This window comes from Zerene cesonia, chromosome 11, assembly GCF_012273895.1.
Source record: "Zerene cesonia ecotype Mississippi chromosome 11, Zerene_cesonia_1.1, whole genome shotgun sequence".
NCBI lineage: Eukaryota > Metazoa > Arthropoda > Insecta > Lepidoptera > Pieridae > Zerene > Zerene cesonia.
The window spans coordinates 5,478,625-5,497,053 of NC_052112.1; the positions used below are offsets into that span (position 1 = coordinate 5,478,625).

The 18,429-nt window shown below is 31.8% G+C and overlaps 3 protein-coding genes across 3 annotated transcripts; 1 reads left to right on the forward strand and 2 right to left on the reverse strand.

Annotated features, from left to right (window-relative positions):
* Positions 1-3,435: 3,435 nt before the first annotated feature.
* On the reverse strand, positions 3,436-6,594 carry LOC119830281 (follicle cell protein 3C-1). Its single transcript, XM_038353238.1, has 3 exons — positions 6,451-6,594; positions 5,784-5,963; positions 3,436-3,938 (listed from the first exon to the last, which is right to left on the reverse strand). The coding sequence occupies exons 1-3, from the start codon at positions 6,592-6,594 to the stop codon at positions 3,765-3,767; spliced, it is 498 nt and encodes a 165-aa protein (XP_038209166.1). The 3' UTR covers positions 3,436-3,764.
* Positions 6,595-9,741: 3,147 nt separating this feature from the next.
* Positions 9,742-10,905, reverse strand: LOC119830414 (armadillo repeat-containing protein 7). Its single transcript, XM_038353435.1, has 3 exons — positions 10,630-10,905; positions 10,353-10,523; positions 9,742-10,163 (listed from the first exon to the last, which is right to left on the reverse strand). Exons 1-3 carry the CDS (start codon positions 10,736-10,738, stop codon positions 9,895-9,897), a joined length of 549 nt encoding a protein of 182 aa, XP_038209363.1. The 5' UTR covers positions 10,739-10,905; the 3' UTR covers positions 9,742-9,894.
* A 592-nt stretch (positions 10,906-11,497) lies between these two features.
* On the forward strand, positions 11,498-17,862 carry LOC119830296 (eukaryotic translation initiation factor 2A). Its single transcript, XM_038353257.1, has 12 exons — positions 11,498-11,684; positions 11,779-11,920; positions 12,123-12,258; positions 12,495-12,574; positions 12,907-13,085; positions 13,627-13,781; positions 14,023-14,107; positions 14,394-14,567; positions 14,959-15,136; positions 15,480-15,730; positions 16,197-16,375; positions 17,244-17,862. Exons 1-12 carry the CDS (start codon positions 11,660-11,662, stop codon positions 17,367-17,369), a joined length of 1,710 nt encoding a protein of 569 aa, XP_038209185.1. The 5' UTR covers positions 11,498-11,659; the 3' UTR covers positions 17,370-17,862.
* The last annotated feature ends 567 nt before the right edge of the window (positions 17,863-18,429 follow it).

Consider the following 18,429-nt stretch of genomic DNA (forward strand, 5'->3'; position numbering starts at 1 on the left):
ACAGAAATCCCTCGTGATTGGAACTATGCGGGTAAAAGCCGGGACTGTATTTTTCTTTGACTACATGCTCAGTCGCAGGTGGAGAGCTAGTTATGAATAAATTCAGCTTAAGTGTAATATATTGTATTAAACATATATTGTACTTTAAAGATCTAAACCACCACGTAAATAAGTTACCTATATAATTTCATTGAAATTATGACGTTGCTGTAAATCTACGTTACATTAAGTTATCTTAGAGAAACGCGTGTTAGAATCAAGATGAAAAAGACAGGGTGAAATTATTGCTTGTCTCCTCGAAATCTTGTTTACATTTCCATATCAACAAAGTTAAAGTTGAAGAAAATACTGCCCAAATCATAAAAATAGCCTATCTACTATTCTAGCCAAATAAAATTTTAAACCTACATTAATAAAGAAGAAACAAGGTTGGTGAAAGTTTGTTGGTGAAATATATTTAAATCTTAGCATTTAGTGATAAATTAAAGGTATACAAATAGATGGCTCGGAAAGGTCACAAAGCCCGAGTTTTAGAGCCCTTCAGAAAGTGTGTCGACAGTGCCCGCGCCCCGCGCCCTCCATCCGCGCTCCGTTGGAAAACATCCATGTATGCATTTTATAGTTTTCCTACGAACTCACAGTCGTCAAATAGTCAACGCCCAATGGCTTCATAGCTATTCATACATTGCAATCATGCATACATTGTAATATCACTAATTTCTATAGCATTCTTTGGATTTCACGTTATGAAGTTTCAATATTGAAGTATTTAAAATTTACCGTTTTTGGCACTACGTATAATCATATACCAAATTAATGAAAACTTGTGACTAAGGTTTATATGTATACATAAGTACTCTTTATAATATCCGATATATTATTATAAAAATAGTATCTAGGTTTTATTTTCACATACCTACCTATCTGATGAGATGTGATGAATCTGTCTGAATGGTCCACTGAAGCAATAATTCTTTAAAATTAATTTGAAACACACTCAAGGTTCTGCTGGTTCACTGAATATAAATTCCTGGAAGTATTTGATTGGAAATCAATGCCTAGCTGGGTTACGACTAATTACCACAGTACCACTAATCCTCATAAGCACCACAGGAATGAAACACTAGGCCCAAGCTAATATTTATTATAAGTAGGTAGACATTCCTACCTACTTCTAATCCGTATATATATATCCAAATGAAAATACCTTAAATAAAGTGACGTTCAGCTTAAAAAACATCGTAATTTTTTAATTTCTCAAAATTCCATTTTTTTTTTCAAGAGTTATCTAAATATAAAAACACTTTGGAAACTACTATAGTATTTGACGTTCTTGAGAGAACATAGGTGTGAAGATATGATTTTGATGAGTACCTACACACAGATTTCGTATATATTTTTTCTCAGTTCAGATAACCTTCAAGGGTCTAATGCTGTTCCCTCGAGGGCAGTGCTCGCGAGGTCTACCCGGAGTGGGGGAGGGGTAAGTTGCGCAACGCATTACAATAACGCGACATTACGTGCCTTGGCCGCTGCGCCCGCGCGGGGGTCATGCGCCGAGCAAGCTGTTTCGGGGAACGGTGATACGAAACCATTGTCACGTTCATCGAACGATTTGCTAATCATATTTGAATAACTGTTGGTAATAATTTGATTTTAATATATATAATAATGTAAATTGTATCTTATAATTATTTATAGTTAGATAATAGATAAGGCATAACGTTTAACTCCGTATAAATTTGCCGTGATTATGCATCAGGAGCGCGAATAAGAAACTAAAATCAACATATAAGTTTACAACTCTCATTTACATCAATTAGTCACAACACGTACAAGTCATAATAACACTGATGTAACCACACAACAATAATTATTCACTACATTCTGCGTATATTATGTAGTTAGTTTATTCAAAATTTTACTCTTATATGAATTGAATATTTTAATAACCACGTGGTCACATAGAAAAAAGAAGCTTACTTTGGCTACCTATTAAATTTCATTATAAATTCTACAAGGTCACATATTACACATTTCTTACATGCATAGCACATCATAAAGTTATTTCTTTTCTTTCTAAAAAGTATGAAAATTATAACTTGCTTGCATAAAGCCATCGGCATCATAGCGAATTCGCATATAGTTATATACATCAATCGCAATTGTGCCAACATTTCCTATCTTACAGCGGATTACCCTCATATTTTCGAAAGGTTCAAATCCACAGAGGATCACTAGACCGCCAGAGATCCAGCTGTCCATGGAAGGATGCGCAAGCGACGCTCACTCGTTTCTTTTTAGAAAGTGGCACGTGGCGGGGTTGTTCACCCTGCGCGATCGGGGTCACGCCGCCCGCGCGCCACACCCCGCGCCCCGCGCCTAGCCACAACTACTTTACTAGCCCTTGATAAGGAAACTCCATTGACACCATCGAACGGGTCGCCGGATAAGGCGCTCCTTGCGATATATAGGACGACTTCTTTGATATGTTGGTCGTGCGTAAATGATAACTTTTGCAGATAACTCAGCTATTCACGTGTAGCGATTTGATCATGCATCACTATATATTATTTGAAATGTCATTAAACGATGAACTTAATAAGAAATTAGTGTCTCTTTCCATCCATTATTATTGATTTAATCGTACTTATATCTAATTTAAATTTAGGTAGGTATGTGTATGTTATATCTTTATTTTTATTCAATTACAATAATTTGTTCAATAAATAATAATCGATTATTTGATCTATGAAAAGTGCACTTAAACGAAATCAGCAAAAAAAACGCTTGGGCACTTAGAAACTATTCATCGCATAGTGCCAAAAGTAAGATTAATATAATTACATTTATATGTTGTATAGATAACATAAAAAGTGCAACCACTTCATCTAGTTTACTTACCACGATTGTAATCATAAAAATACGAAGATTTCATATCCGTTTGTTACCATCATATACTCGGACTAAAACATAATTTAATCATACTAATAGGGATGCTCGACACCCGCATCGCAACAACATGCAACAGAAACTCCCGCAGACTAAAACTAGGCCAAATTGATTGACTTATTTTTCTATTTACGACATACACTGCCCTATCCGTCTCGTCTGGCTAGAACAATGCAAGCTATTTGTATCCTACACAGGATCCTTGTTATTAGCTGTATGTAATTTATAAACGCAACGACCATTGTATAAATAAAGTCTTATTATGTAAAAGCTTATTATGTAAAAGCATTTTTTACTAAGTCAGAAGATGTAAATGTTTATATAGCTTTATATTATATTATAATAATTAAAAAATAGTTATCATTCGTATACTGCCATTACAAATTACTTTATGATTATATAAATAATAATTTTGAATTTCGACAAAATAAATAATAATAAATTAACTTGTTTTGTGTTTAAATGTATTTTGATAATCTTAAATACACTGTGATGTCAACTCTTAAAACAATAAACGCCATGTACAATGTAAAATTTTAGAATGTATTTACATCTTAGTTTACTACTTTAATTATATTCTATTGAGGTAAAAGTACTTATCAGCTTATTTAGTATAAATAAACGTTATTATATTATACTTCCATTATAGCATTCTACATCCAACAGCTTGGATTTTCTAATCAGAATCTTTTCATAAAATGATATTATCTTACACAACGATGTCAAAGGCTTAAACAATTAGACAATTAATAGTCTTCCTATCATTCCTAGTCTTCTTAGTTAGTTGTTTCCTCTCCCTCTTTCTAGTCTTCCTAGCATTTGTGGTGTTGACCATCAGTACAGCAGAACTCCTTGCCGGCAGAGAAATTGGTTGGACTCCAGTCGCCGCCGCAGTTTCGGATGAAAAGAAACGCCCTCTCGCGGTGCACGTCGCGCTCTACCGCGCCACAGATCACTGGGCCGGCACGCGGCAAATATTTTAGTATCTACAAAAAGTTTTTATAGTGTACAAATTGACTTTCATACAATTTAAACAAATTTTAAACAATATTCATGAAAAATAAAAAAGGTGTGTGTGCGATTTACACATGGTAGAAGTGAAACTTCAATAAATCGTCAAAAGAATGAATAAAATAGTATGTATATTTCTGTCTCATTCTTTGCCGGCTTCATTCTACACATTTTTGTATTTCTGTTACCTGTCGTTTTTCCGTTGCATCAGGTTTGAAATCACAACGATTCTAAAGAAGTTTCACTTCAAAATTTTTGAAAATAATAAGTAGAGTTGTGAAAATTATATTAAAACTTTTAAACTGAACCAGACATAAATTACATTCAATCAACGGCCGTTATTAAATATTGCCTACTAAATGTTTATTTAAATAAAAAAATTAACACCCAATCAAAACAATATAATGTTTGGTGCATTATTATTTTTTTCTGATTATTTAGCGAGAAATTAAATCAATTGTAGAACGGGAATTATGACTAACGTCTAGTCAAATAAGTTATTGCAATTTGAAATTGATTTTTAACTAAGTGCTCATGCGGAAACTTGTAGTTATTTATCTAAGAAGTACTCAAGATAATTCACAAAATTAAACCGACTTTGACAGTTATGTCGTTGGAAATCGCGTGAATAAAGCGTGTAATTCGTTGTGTCGGTGTTTTCCTTGTGAATATTATAACTTAGCCCTTTATCGTTAAGTTACTTAACCAATTTTGGTGAAACTTTTCCCTAAGTAGATTGTAGAATACCCACAACAAAAAAGAAATCTTTTCCTTCTCATTTTGAGTTATACGTAGACATACATATGAGCAAACAAACATACACTTATGAAATTTGGCTCAGCTGTTCTATCCTAACATATCCAAAAACTGCAATTCTAATAATATTAGATACAAACCCACACATCGAATAGAAAACCGTTAAAAGGCCTTTGAAACTGTCCTTTCTCTTACTGTTACATACATTTTTATTTCCAAAGTATATTTTTTTACTACAACACACCTAAGTATCTACTAAAATATCTTAAATTTTTAACGTGTAGATGATGATACATCAGTTGCTAACCTACTTGGAGTAGCACCCTAGTTGTAAGTATGGCGCAGAGTATATGCTATAAGAACACAGTGTTATATTGAATAGTGTCTCCCGTAGCTAATACTTAGGAAAGCGGTATCTCGGAGTAATTGCAGCAACATTAAGACTAATTGAAATGGAAATCTTTGAAGGAAGCGCGTCAATGTTTACGACGTTTACATATTTTATTGTCCGTCAGTCACTTTCTAAACACATGAAGTATGCAAACAAAATCATTGAGCGTTTATTACCAACCCCGAGGAGCCAGTAAATTTGCAATTTATGTTTGTATTCTTACATATAAACTATCGTAAGTATGCACTCACTAATTCAGTGTTGGATTCGCCTGCAACATTTTACTATTTGTTTTAATATTAATGTAAAGTATGAAATATAAATTAAAATAGAAAATTTACATCAAAATAGACATAAAATAAATGATTATATGATATAAACTCGGCATGGACATAGACATATATACATATTTTCTTGGCAGTTTTTCTTAACGGAAATATGTACCTATAATCTGTCTATTTATCTATTTTATATCCTGTTAAAGCGAGATGTATTAATTGGTCTAAATTTGACATCGCGATTAGGCTATGCTTACCGAAGATCAGCCAATTAAATGGGTAACTTAATAAAATTACTTAATCAAGACGAAGAAGTTCTAGCTTGTATAAGTTTTTTTTTCACTAAACGCGAATAATTCAGAAGTAACATCAAGACAATTTCGTTGTTGACTTACCACATCAAGGCATTTCGAAATGCACTGTTTGAAGCCGCTGGACCCACAAGGTAAGATCGGACCCTCAGTATCATATGTGACCACAGGCTCTCCCTGAGGCGGTCCACGGGGCTTCGTCCGGCGGCCATCTTTAAAGCCCATTTGTTGAGACATAAACACTCCACATTGACATGGCTCCAACTGTGAATGGAAATGGAAAAATACAATATTATGTGTCTTAAGGTAGGTATATTCATTTTAATTAGGCAAAGGATTATAGCTATAAATTTATGATAATCTTAAGGATTTCTCATTCAAATGGAATGATTGACCGCTATAGATACAAACATAATAGATCACTTTTCATCATCATCAGCCCATATATGTTCCCACTACTGGGACACAGGCCTACTATGAGGGTTCAAGCCATAATCCACCACGCTAGCCAAGTGCGGTTTGGCATATGTCACATGTCGTCGAACTTTTGATTCTTGGACATGCCGGTTTCCTCACGATGTTTTCCTTCACGGTTTTAAACAGTGGTGATGTTTTTCACATGTGCAGATAAATTGAAAAATCAATTTATTTTCTGCATGCTCGCCAAGTTTCGAACTTATCAATTTTGAAGTCTGAGGCTCTCACCACTGAGCCACCACTCCTTTTTGAGATCAAACATAAATATAAATACCTCATTATCATCCTCATCGAAGTCAATAACGTCGATAGTCTTCAAGCTCTCGTGCTGGTCACGCTTAAGTTTGCGCCTGGCGTCGACCGCGGAAACTAACCACAAACACGCGGCCACCGTCGCCAGCCGCCGGATTCCTTGCATTGTGATCTGATGAGTTTATAAAGACTATCAATGTTTATGCAACAATAAACTAGCGAGTATAAAGTTTTATTGCACTTGACACATGATCCTTGATGTATAAAGAAATTAAATAATTAGCTAACTATTTAATTATCATTAATAAGGCAATGTGACCAATAACTTGAATTTTAGAGAAGCAGATATTTTTATACTAAATAAGACAATAAAGATGTCGGTAAAGTTTTAAAACAAAATATCAACTTACATTTTTCGAATTATCTTCGCCTAATCACTGTATCACAGTTACATATCTTCTGATACTACGGTAGGTGATTGGGACTATTTAAGTTAATTTCGTTCGAGGCATTCACGGAGAAAAGAATGCTTGTTCAGCACATTGCGATACGTGCCTTATTCACGCGGAGATATGGAACGTTTATATATGAGGATACAAATAACTCTACGTACGATATTGATAAGGATTACGTAGGTAATAGGTGTGTTTACTTCAGAAGCTCATTCTTGTCACGCACCCTCCACAAAGGGTTTGCTTACTTCTAGATTACTTTTGTCGTTCGTCGTTAATTTTACACACATACCCGTAAAATTCAACATTATATTTTCTCATGTCAATACCTACTCATAACTGCACTAGATCCAAAATTTATTTTATTTATATATAAAAGTAAATTCGTTTCGCGATAGAAGTGATAAAAAGTTGAAATAAGCAAAAAGCGCCGATGTAAATCTGTTATTCTACGTATCATATCGTATACATACATATTTTTTCATCAGCTAAATTGTAAACAAATCGGTATTTTGCCAACGCAATAGGTAATTTGGGAAAAGATATTTAAGCAGCATGAAACAAATTGTATGGATTGTTAATTAAATATGGCCTATATTCATGTATTCTGATCACATATTCTGAATGCTTGTAATTATTCATAAGCTGATAATTAATCGCCAGATTAAAGAAAACTTATATGTGATATTTTTGCAGGATTCCATTACAAAATAAGAAAAGAAAACCTATATTAGAGAATATCGATTTATTTTACGATAAATTGTACTGCCACAATATTACTTACATATACTAAATTTACATACCAAAAAACGTACAAATCACAAAAATGTAGTTTTTCAGCAATAGAGTTCTGAGTTTCAGTAAAAGCAAATACAACAAAATCTGCATACAACAAAAAATATACTAAGATAAAAAGAAATCAACAAGACTTACAAAATAATATCTTACAATGTTTATACAAAATAATTAATAAGCTAAATCCTTTAATTTAACAGTAATTGAAATGCAAAAAAACAATACAAATTATGCTCCTAATATTTTGGAATTCAATTCAACTTTAATAGCTAAATATAACAATCGCATACGGATAGAAGCGAATAGAAACATAAAAGCCGATAACAGTTAAGGGTCACAAAGGCTTAAATTGCTTTAACAATCGATGATGGCAATATTACATTCAAATCAAACAGCCATGAAAATGACTTGTTATAAAGTGGGGATATATATTTAAAGTTTAAAGCAATTTTTTTTACTCTTAACTAGCTAGCAAATATAGTTTGTCATAATCTCAGGGAAATTTTAATTTTTCCAGATACTTATCAATATTTCCGCAACGTCGAGGGACTTATAGCATTCCACTAATGGGTATTGTATAGAAGCAATTAACAATGCAGTGCATATTGAACAATAAGGGGAAAATATATTTAAGAAATATATATGTATAATTTGTTAGTTTTTTTCAAACTTATGGTATACCTCAGAAATCGTAATGGTCATATTATTTATTTCTTGAAATACATCACATGAGACGGTAATATTGTTATCTACAAACATCCAACTACCTATTAAATCAATACAACATATGAATTAAATGCTAAGAATTAGTACTAAAATTTTTGATGCATAATTATTAGTGTAGTGTAAAATATTTTTCATATTATAAATACTAGGCATATCCTTTTCCTCCCCCTTCCCGTTCCTATATACTTGTCGTCGACCGTGTCCTTAACCCTTACCCATTGAAATTAAACAACTAAAATGTTCATGTTCATAGATGGTGGTGATTGCTTACCATCAGGTGAACTACTCGCTCATTTCCAGAAAATATCTCATAGTATTTGTGTCTTAACTCTAATAACATACTTTAAAATAATATAAATATGACTTCCACCTTATTATGTCAAGTCTAAGAGTATTTATTATAACTCCTTGTTTGTTTAATACTGCATCATATAGTGTTATAGTTATAGGAATAAATTATATTAATATTAAATAGCAACATGGTACACTATCAGAATTATGTTCTCAAAAGAATTAATTGAACTCATTCAATAAAAAATATCAGTCTTTCTATGTATATTAATTTATAATTGCGAATTTTTTCAATGGACAAGATTAATATTATGGAATCATTTGTTTTTAATTTTTTTATTACACACTGAAAATTGTACTTTGTAGTTCTTACATTTATTGTTAATTATATTTAGAATTTCATTTGGCACTTAAATACAAAATCATGAAATAAATATTATTATTATTAGCAAATAAGCTAACAAAAGAACCTTAATTATAATCAAGTATTGCTTTTGTATACATTTCACAATAATGCTTGTTAGTTATTTTTTATAAAGAGTTTCAACAATTAACTGTTAATAATATAAAAAAACAAAATCCCTTAAGACATTTGTTAATCTCACTTGTTTTATTTCTAGCATATTAACTAGTTTGTAAAACATTTCTGTTCGTTTAAATTGATTTGAGTGATAAACATTAAATAAACTTAGAGATATAAACGCATCTTATTTCTATGAGTCCTTTGCCAGCATGAGTTTTGCTTCTCCCTCAAATACAACCTTCTTTTCTTCTTCTACGACACAGAAGAATTTAACTTTCAACAACTTTCGTACATCTACAAGTTCCACACTGATGGTTAACTTCTCGCCTACAAAACACTTATTAGGAAACTTCATTGTCTGTGAGACAAGAATGGTACCTGGGCCGGGTAAATGTGTACCAATTAGACCAGCCACCAATCCATTTAAGAAAGCTCCATGGACAATCGGCCTCTTGTTACCATTATTCTTATGTAGGTAATTATGATCACTCGTAAGATTCGAGAATGTATCCAAGTCCTTTTGTGTCAATGTTTTCTGTATTCTTATTTTATCACCGGCCTTAAAACCTACTCTGCTAAATGTTGTTGTGTGTAATTTACATATTTTTTGATAGTTTTTATTATGCACTGAAATGTATGGAAACCTGTTTGACAGCATTCTATTCATTTTTAATAGTATCTAACATCCAATTGTTGTAAAGGTTTCTTTGGTTTGCTCTTGTTCTAAAAATATAGTAGCCAATTGCGATACCACCTTATCATCTGATTCCTTTAAAATTTGTATTTGTTGTGAGATTTGGTATTCCTTCATAAAGGACTTTGATTCTTCAGAAAGATATATCAATATAGTGATAACATCAGCAATAATATTATTCTCCTTTGATTTTAATAAATCTTCTAAAGGTTTCAGTACATCATGCTTAATTAAATAGTCTGCATTCAGGGGATCTGCAACACATTTGATATAATCATGACTTGGTAGAGTACTCATGTATTTAACTTAAATATTATTTCAAAATACCTTTAGAAATTTGTAACTTTTTAATGGCCTTTAAAACATTTATTCACTATATTATTAAACCTGACTTGCAAATACGTTTTATTTATAATTTTAATAAAAAAACGTTACCATCTTACCCGGACACAAGTTACAAATGCCTGTAGTTGCAAATTGCAATAGTTTAAAGTTAGTTTCATTCTTGATGACATACAAAAATATATCTAAAACTCCAACATCGCGTATGAAACCATAGTTTATTGGGTCATAAGCAAAATTAGCTAAATTTGCAAGCACTTGGCACTTAGCATCTGAAACAGAAAATAATACACGACCTTTGGCATATTCAAAATGACGAAATATTAAGCTTTATGTTCACAATAGTGTACATCATGTAAATTTAACACTTATTCTTACCGTTAGAAGGTGAATTAATAAACTCGTCTACGAGTAATGATAAATAACTTTCACGGTCAGTTCCATTTTGTGGTGTATGTTTCTTTAGATAGGATAAACTTGTAAACATTGAATTTTAAATAGGCAAATAATGCACTCAAATAGTGAATGCACTTTGAAATTACTTATTTATTTAAAATAAATTGGATAAATGAAATAAATACCAATAAATTATTATTCAAATTAATGTCGACTTTCATAATATTTTGACAGTTCCAAATGTCATCTGTCAACATTCAACAGTAATATAGTGTATAATCTATGGTAATCACTTTTAAATATTTTTCAAGACTGACTCGATACGGTTATCTATGTATCTACTAGACATAAAATCTACCTGACTTTGATCTAACTGAATTAGTAATTCTACTGTCTTATTTTTGCGTAAATACTAGTCTCTACACTTTCACATGATTGATTTATTTACAGGGATTTTAATAGTGTAATTTTTTAGTGTCGTACTCATTATTAGGAAGGAAAAGCTTTTTATTTCTAAAAATTTTAATTAATGTTCTAAAGGAGACTAAAATACTGAAATGTTTTATTGCATTCGTGGGCACCTCTAGGATTACCAATAATGTATGATTACTACAAGTTGTGACAATAAAATGGCTGCCGATCCAAAAATTATTGAAATATATTCATGTTAATAAAAGTCATAGATATTAGATCTTATACAAAGAGTACTATAAAAATATCTTATTGGCAAATAGTTAAAACTTATTGCCATAATGGAAGAAGAAAAGAAAAAAAAATTATATTATCTATGCTAAACTCGTATGTCAAACTATCATCGCTGACTTGACATAAAAATCGCCGTAACGCGTGTTTATGACGTTGACATAAGTTTGAGAGGATGGCTAAAATCGGCGATCTTTGAAAATGAAATAGTGATACGATTGTACATATTGTGGTTATATGTAATTTTAGTTTATTCACTGAGTTTTCTTATACTATGAAACTTAATTAAAATACTATTATAAACAGTAAAATGACTTCAACACCGAATATAACCGGTAAGAGATTTTCAAAAGCAGTGATCTTATATTTCGAAGAAATATAATTTAAATTTTATGTTTTTCATGATTTACATGCACCTTTCTCTTGCAGGTTTAACAAACAAGAATTTATTTCTTGTCGACTTTCAAGAACCATACACGGAAAAAGTGCTGAGAGATGAATCTACACCAAACATACGGAGTGTCGTGTTCAGCCCTAAAGGAAACTATTTGGCTTATAGAACAGATAGGAAGTAATGAATTTCTCTACTATTTTACATTAATATTATATATACGACAGTAACCCTGCTTATCCAGATGGAAAGACAGACAGACAGATGTTCGTCTGTCTTTCTCTCTTCACCTAAACTGCATTAATTTGGATGCCACTTAGTACACAATATACATAGTAGACAAATAATACTTCATTTTATAATAAACTTTACATAATTCCAGGGTAGAGATACTCAAATGTACGGACTGGTCTGTAACAGCTACAATTGATGGTAATGTCAAGGACATGTTTTTCTCCCCTTTGGACACTTACTTTATATCATGGGAAATGTTTTTTACCACTAAAGATAATCCTCAGGTGATACTTTATTTTAATACAAATGACATTTAAATATAAATATAATGACTACATTAAATTTATATAAATATGATGTTAACTTTGTCCACATCACAGAAATTCTTTCTTTTTTATATCTTGGGAATCAGAAATAACAATAAAATTGCTATAACAATTAGTTTTACCGCATTAACAGGCAGATGTTACAGGGAAAATAATAGTTCATGAAAATTATTCATTAAAAGTATTTTTTTTAGGGAAAGCCAAATCTACGGGTATTTAATTCACAAACTGGAGAGAACATTGGATCATTTATTCAAAAAAATCAAATTGGATGGTGAGTTTATGTTTTATAATTGTGATTGTTATATGAACTAATTATTATTAAGTGGCGTAAGTCAAGTATTATTGATATTTGACAAATCATTATGTATTATTTTAATAAAGGTTTGACATTGAAATGCTATACAATTCAAATCATTGAAATTGTATACATTTTGATCAATAATTTTTTTAAATGAATTTGCAGCCAGTCAAGCATTCAATTAATAGTATGCATTTCCTTGACATGATTCCTTAAATTTGATAATTTAGATTTAGAGACGCGGATTCGAATTCTGCCTTGTGATAAAAAAAAAATATATATATATATATATATTAATTTCCCAGGCAACCGAAATGGTCATCAGATGAAAAGTTGTTTGCCATTCATGCAAATAATAGAATACTCATCTATGAGGATGCTAAATTGGACAGATACACACACAACATTCAAGCAGACAAGCTTCAAGCATATAGTATATCACCAAGTCCAGCACCGGCATACTATTTCTCCATTTTTACATTGGGTAAATATTAATTAAAATGATATTTCTGTCATAGTAATACTAAAAGTTTGTAAAAAAAATAAACAAAGTTATCAGAGAGCCCTTGCAAACTTTTATTTATACTTTCTCTATAACACATACATATTGCAAACATAATCTATTTCACCTTTTTAACACAAAATTAAAAATAATCCGCTCCTTATATCAAATAAAAATCTGCCATAATGAATTCTCTATAGAACTCTATCTTGATATTTATGGCCTCTGTTGATGTTTGAACTCAGTGCTCTGTAAACAGTTAATTTTGCAGAGGAAATCTGCAGGTAAGTTATTTCACAACAGACTATTTTTATAACCTCTATTGACATCTGAACAGTTCAAGTAAAATATTAGCGAAAACCTGAATTTTGTGACCTTTGTATCCAGCACTATAGAAATATCAATTTATCCCATCTTAATAGCAATAAGGCAATATAGATGTTAAAATTCAGCTCATTAGAAATTTTTCCGCTAACTGGGGTATAAAATGACTTTAAAATAATACATTTATTATAATATACAGGTAAATCTGGTCAACCATCCTTCTGGCGTATATTCAAATTCCCCCAATTTGACATCAGCAATGCAATTGTGAGCAGATCATCATTCCAAGCTGATAAAGCAACATTCAACTGGAATAGACGTGGAACCAATGTATTTACCATGACACAGACGGATGTGAGTATATGTTTCTTTACTAACAATTCAAATTAAATCATAAGCTTTTATGATTTAATTTGAATTGTTTATAAATCTAATACAGTGTTTTCATAGAAGAATATGAGGTCATGAGAATTTAGTTTTATATTCTTTACACAAAGAAATCTATCATAATCTCTCTATTTAACATGGCAGAAGTTTAGATGTTAGAGAAGTAATAGCTGCATTAATATTAACGGTGGATCCACTGGTATTGCAGGTAGATAAAACAGGCGGTTCTTACTATGGAAAGCAAGCCTTATCATATGGTGACATAAAGGGGAATGGAGGAAATATGACATTTAGTGAGTATAAATATTTATTATTGATACACTCCTTTTTTTTTTGAATTGGTGATAGTATAGATATAAAAAATATTTCACAAAATACAAGTGACACACGTTTTAATAAATTACCGTCAAAACTAAATGAATATATGTTTGAAATAACTTCTACTAAAATATTATCTATCTATTATAGGACTGTATATATATATATATATATATATATATCTCTATCTATTGCACTACAAACGATAAAACTGCCCTTTTTTAATTCAATGTATATTTAATGTATACTTTAACTATTTAGGCAAAGAAGGACCAATCCACTCGATTGCATGGAATCCGGGCAATTGGAACGAATGGGTCGCGGTCTACGGACACGCGCCCGCTAAAGCCACGCTGTTCAACGCTAAATGCGACCCATTGTATGAGTTTGGAACTGGAGCCTGGAACGCTATATACTTCCCACCTGAAGGAAATAATATCCTTTTTAATAAAAGATTATTAAATTATTGCTGAAATAACTTATTTTAATGAATGATGGGAGTTACAATAACTGCTACTTTATTGTGCATAGAAGCAGATTAATTTTATCACTTTCACTTCATCTATAAACCAATAAAAAACTGACTCTTGGGATAAGGGCAATACAGTTGTTGTTGGCAGCTGTTTGCCTCTAATAAAATGTGTGGTGTGATACATATAACGTAATAAATATATTGATCATTCTGTCATTGTCAATAAAACTTACTGCTTGATATATCAGTCATGCCTATGAAATAAAAATACATGTTTATTTCAATATTGTTATTACATTATCCAAAGTAAGCAAAATATTTTATGAAAATCAACAACCCTTAACTCCACTGCACTAGTGTTACTAGGTGGTTTTGGAAACATAGCGACTGGTCACATATCGGTTTGGGACCTGCGTGGGTGTAAGAAGCTGGGAGAATGCTCAGCGCCAGATACTACGTTCTTGCAGTGGGATCCGCGGGGCGAAACATTCATCACTGCTACAACGTACCCTAGACTTACTGTTGGAAATGGGTGAGAATCAACAATTGTATATTTTAATTGTATAATAACACAAGGCATCGTTATTGATATTTCTGAAAACAAAAACGCTCATTCGGCTAATTGCTTAGCATTCTTTTTTTTTCGGATGACTCTATGTGGTTAAAAAGCGTGAGACTGTCTCAGTTGTAATAGAAGGGTGAGGACTAAAATAAACCCGAGTTGATTAGACGAAAATGTACTGTTCTCATTCATATGATTCATAAAATTTACTAGTAAAACAATACGTTATGCCTATGTAGATTGTCTATATAGACAGCTCACGCCTACATTTATCACACATCTTTACATGTGACCGTATATTGTACTCTTACAGGTACAAAATCTGGCACTACACTGGAGCGCTAATGCACAAACGCGAGTGCGTAGAAAAAGAGAATCTACTGTCAATCATCTGGCAACCAGGCACATACCCAAAGAGTGAATTGTCCAAAACAGTTCCCAAAGGGATAGAAGTCGCCGCGCCAAAAGCCACTGCTTATAGACCCCCAGCAGCTCGCAACAAACCATCTACATTCACTATGCATGAACATGAAAAACCACATAAACCTGGACAGAATGCTGAGGGTAACGTTACTTGTATATTTTATATCATTTATGGTTTTTTTATCGTTTGTCTCGACGCATGATAGCATATTCGCAGGTATGCTTTATTATTTGTGATTTATATTGAGATTATAATAGCTATCTTTATATTGACATCCAATAAAAAGCAATGTTAACATGGACAATGCATTATATCTTCAAAAATAATCACTAAATAAATTATTTTGCACAAATAATTACATAGTATTAATGTACAAGGATTCAAAATGGCGTCGCTCAGCTGTCGAACAGCTTTTTGACCATATGTGTGACTGGACGGTAACATTAAGTGAACGAGTGACAAAAAAGAGAGCCGCCATTTTAAAACCCTGTATCTATTTGAGATAAACTTGAATATATCATTAATATATATTCTTATATAACATTCATTGCTGTAGCAAAAATTGTATTTTCCCCATTTATCGCTACAATTATAAAAAATCAACAGCCGCCCCATCAAAGCAAGCGATAAAACAGAAGGAAAAACGCGAAGCGCGCAAAGCTCGTAAAGCGGAAGAAAAGGCGACGGATAAAGGTGACACTCCCCCCACCACACCCTCCAGCCGGCCACCGTTCGTGTCTACGGGTGACCCGGAAAAAGATAAAAAGATAAAAAATATTAATAAGGTAAGGTTTAATTTGTAAATGTCACCATTAAAATGTACATTTTAGCAGGCAATTGAGCTAGTGTTTCGCGTAATGGTAAGCAATCACCGCCGTCCATGAACATTTGTAGAGGTAGGGCCGCTGTAAATTCGTTGCCCGTTTTTAAGCGATATAGGATAAGGAAACGATTGACGACTGGAATAAAGGAATGGACTGCGAAGGGTAACAACAAGGATACGGACCTCCGACTCCCTCACTCTCCGTACCAAATAGGGTAACACTATTTCTCGCCGGTCTTCTGTGGGGGTTTGGTAGCTTCCCCTGTGCGAGCTAGCCCAATTCCTGGCGAAGTGTATTAGACTTTCTTTTTTTTATTCATTTTAACAAGTTTATGTACCACACCAAATAAACAGTTTTAGAATATATATACAAAAGAGACTTATATAGTACATAAGGTGAGCTTATCACTTATCAGCGATCTCTTCCAGTCCGCCAAAGGTAGAGGATAAAGACAAATGGAAGACTACCGCAATGAAACGCGACCTGTTCGTAAGAACGCGCTTTACCTAGTTCAAACTAAAATTAAGTAATGCACAAAATTGCATAATAGTTAGATCGAGTTCTTTTTGTCAATCGAGTTTTACACAAGCGATTCAGTCAGTAAAAAAAATAATTAGCGGAATCGGTCCAGTAGTTCACGCGTGATGCTGTGTCATCAAGGGAAAATATATGTTAATTTATTTATACAGTGAATCTCTGTAAGAATATAGTATATGACCATGAATATAGTATAATTTCTATACTTTATTCATGGTTTATAATATTCAGTGATCCATATAAAATGTTTGATTATACATTAGTATTATATATATATTTTTTTCTTTTACAGAAACTAAATGACATAGATAAACTAAAACAGCAGAAGGCAGCTGGAAAACAATTGGAACTCAATCAGTTAGCGAAAATTGAAAATGAAGCTGCTTTGTTACAAGAATTGGAGCAGCTCAAATTATGATGCAATATATTATTATATTTGTATTTTACTTGCATTTCGCTCAGAATAGATGATAAAAAATACTTAGTACTGTATACACAAATATTTTAAGTTAGTAGTATTGTAAACAAATATCAAGCGTTTTCTGTGGACAGTTAATTCAACTGAGATAATTTCTCCATAAAACTTTATATTATATCTTAAACTTTTTTTATTTAAAAAAATATTTTTTATATTTAAATTGGTTAAATACCTATTTTTTATATAGCAATACATAGTTTGCATAACTGAGAACAATATGATTGTGTGTAAGGCTTTTTTTTTTTCTTCGTTTAAATTGTTCAATACTAACAATGGTATACCTTTATTTAACTCGATAATTCTGACTTCACTTTTATTACGTGTCAAAATAATAAAATTGTGAAAAAAATATTCGAATTATATTTTTATATAGCTTTATCGAGGAAAAAAGTGCAAGACAGCATGTCACATAAAATTGTTATAAGAATACATAATGAAAATAAAATATTAAATTGATGTAGTTTATTTTATTCTTTAACCTTGAATTACTATAACTTCCCTTTCCTATCGAAATTGAAAAGATTTTTTTAGAATAGCTTTATTAATCAAAGTTCAGTATAAAATATGAACTAAAACAACAATCCGAAACAGAAATAAAATTAAATTATTTTATCTACTACAATTGTTTCGAAAATAATTTTGTTTAAATCGTATCATTAATTGTTCAATAGTCAGTTTGATCTTCAATGGCGCAATAATATTTGGTTCTATTTTTAAACGTTTGATAACGCGTCGTCTGTTGTTTTGAATTTATTAATATCTTTATATATATAAAATTCTCGTGTCACAGTTTTCGTTGCCATACTCCTCCGAAACGGCTTGACCGATTCCTCTGAAATTTGGTAAGCATATTGGGTAGGTCTGAGAATCGGCCAACATCTATTTTTTATCCCGATATTCCTACGGGATACGGACTTACGCGGGTGAAACCGCGGGGCGCAGCTAGTTTATTATACATATTTATATGAATATTGTATATTTATAAAAATAAGTATAAATA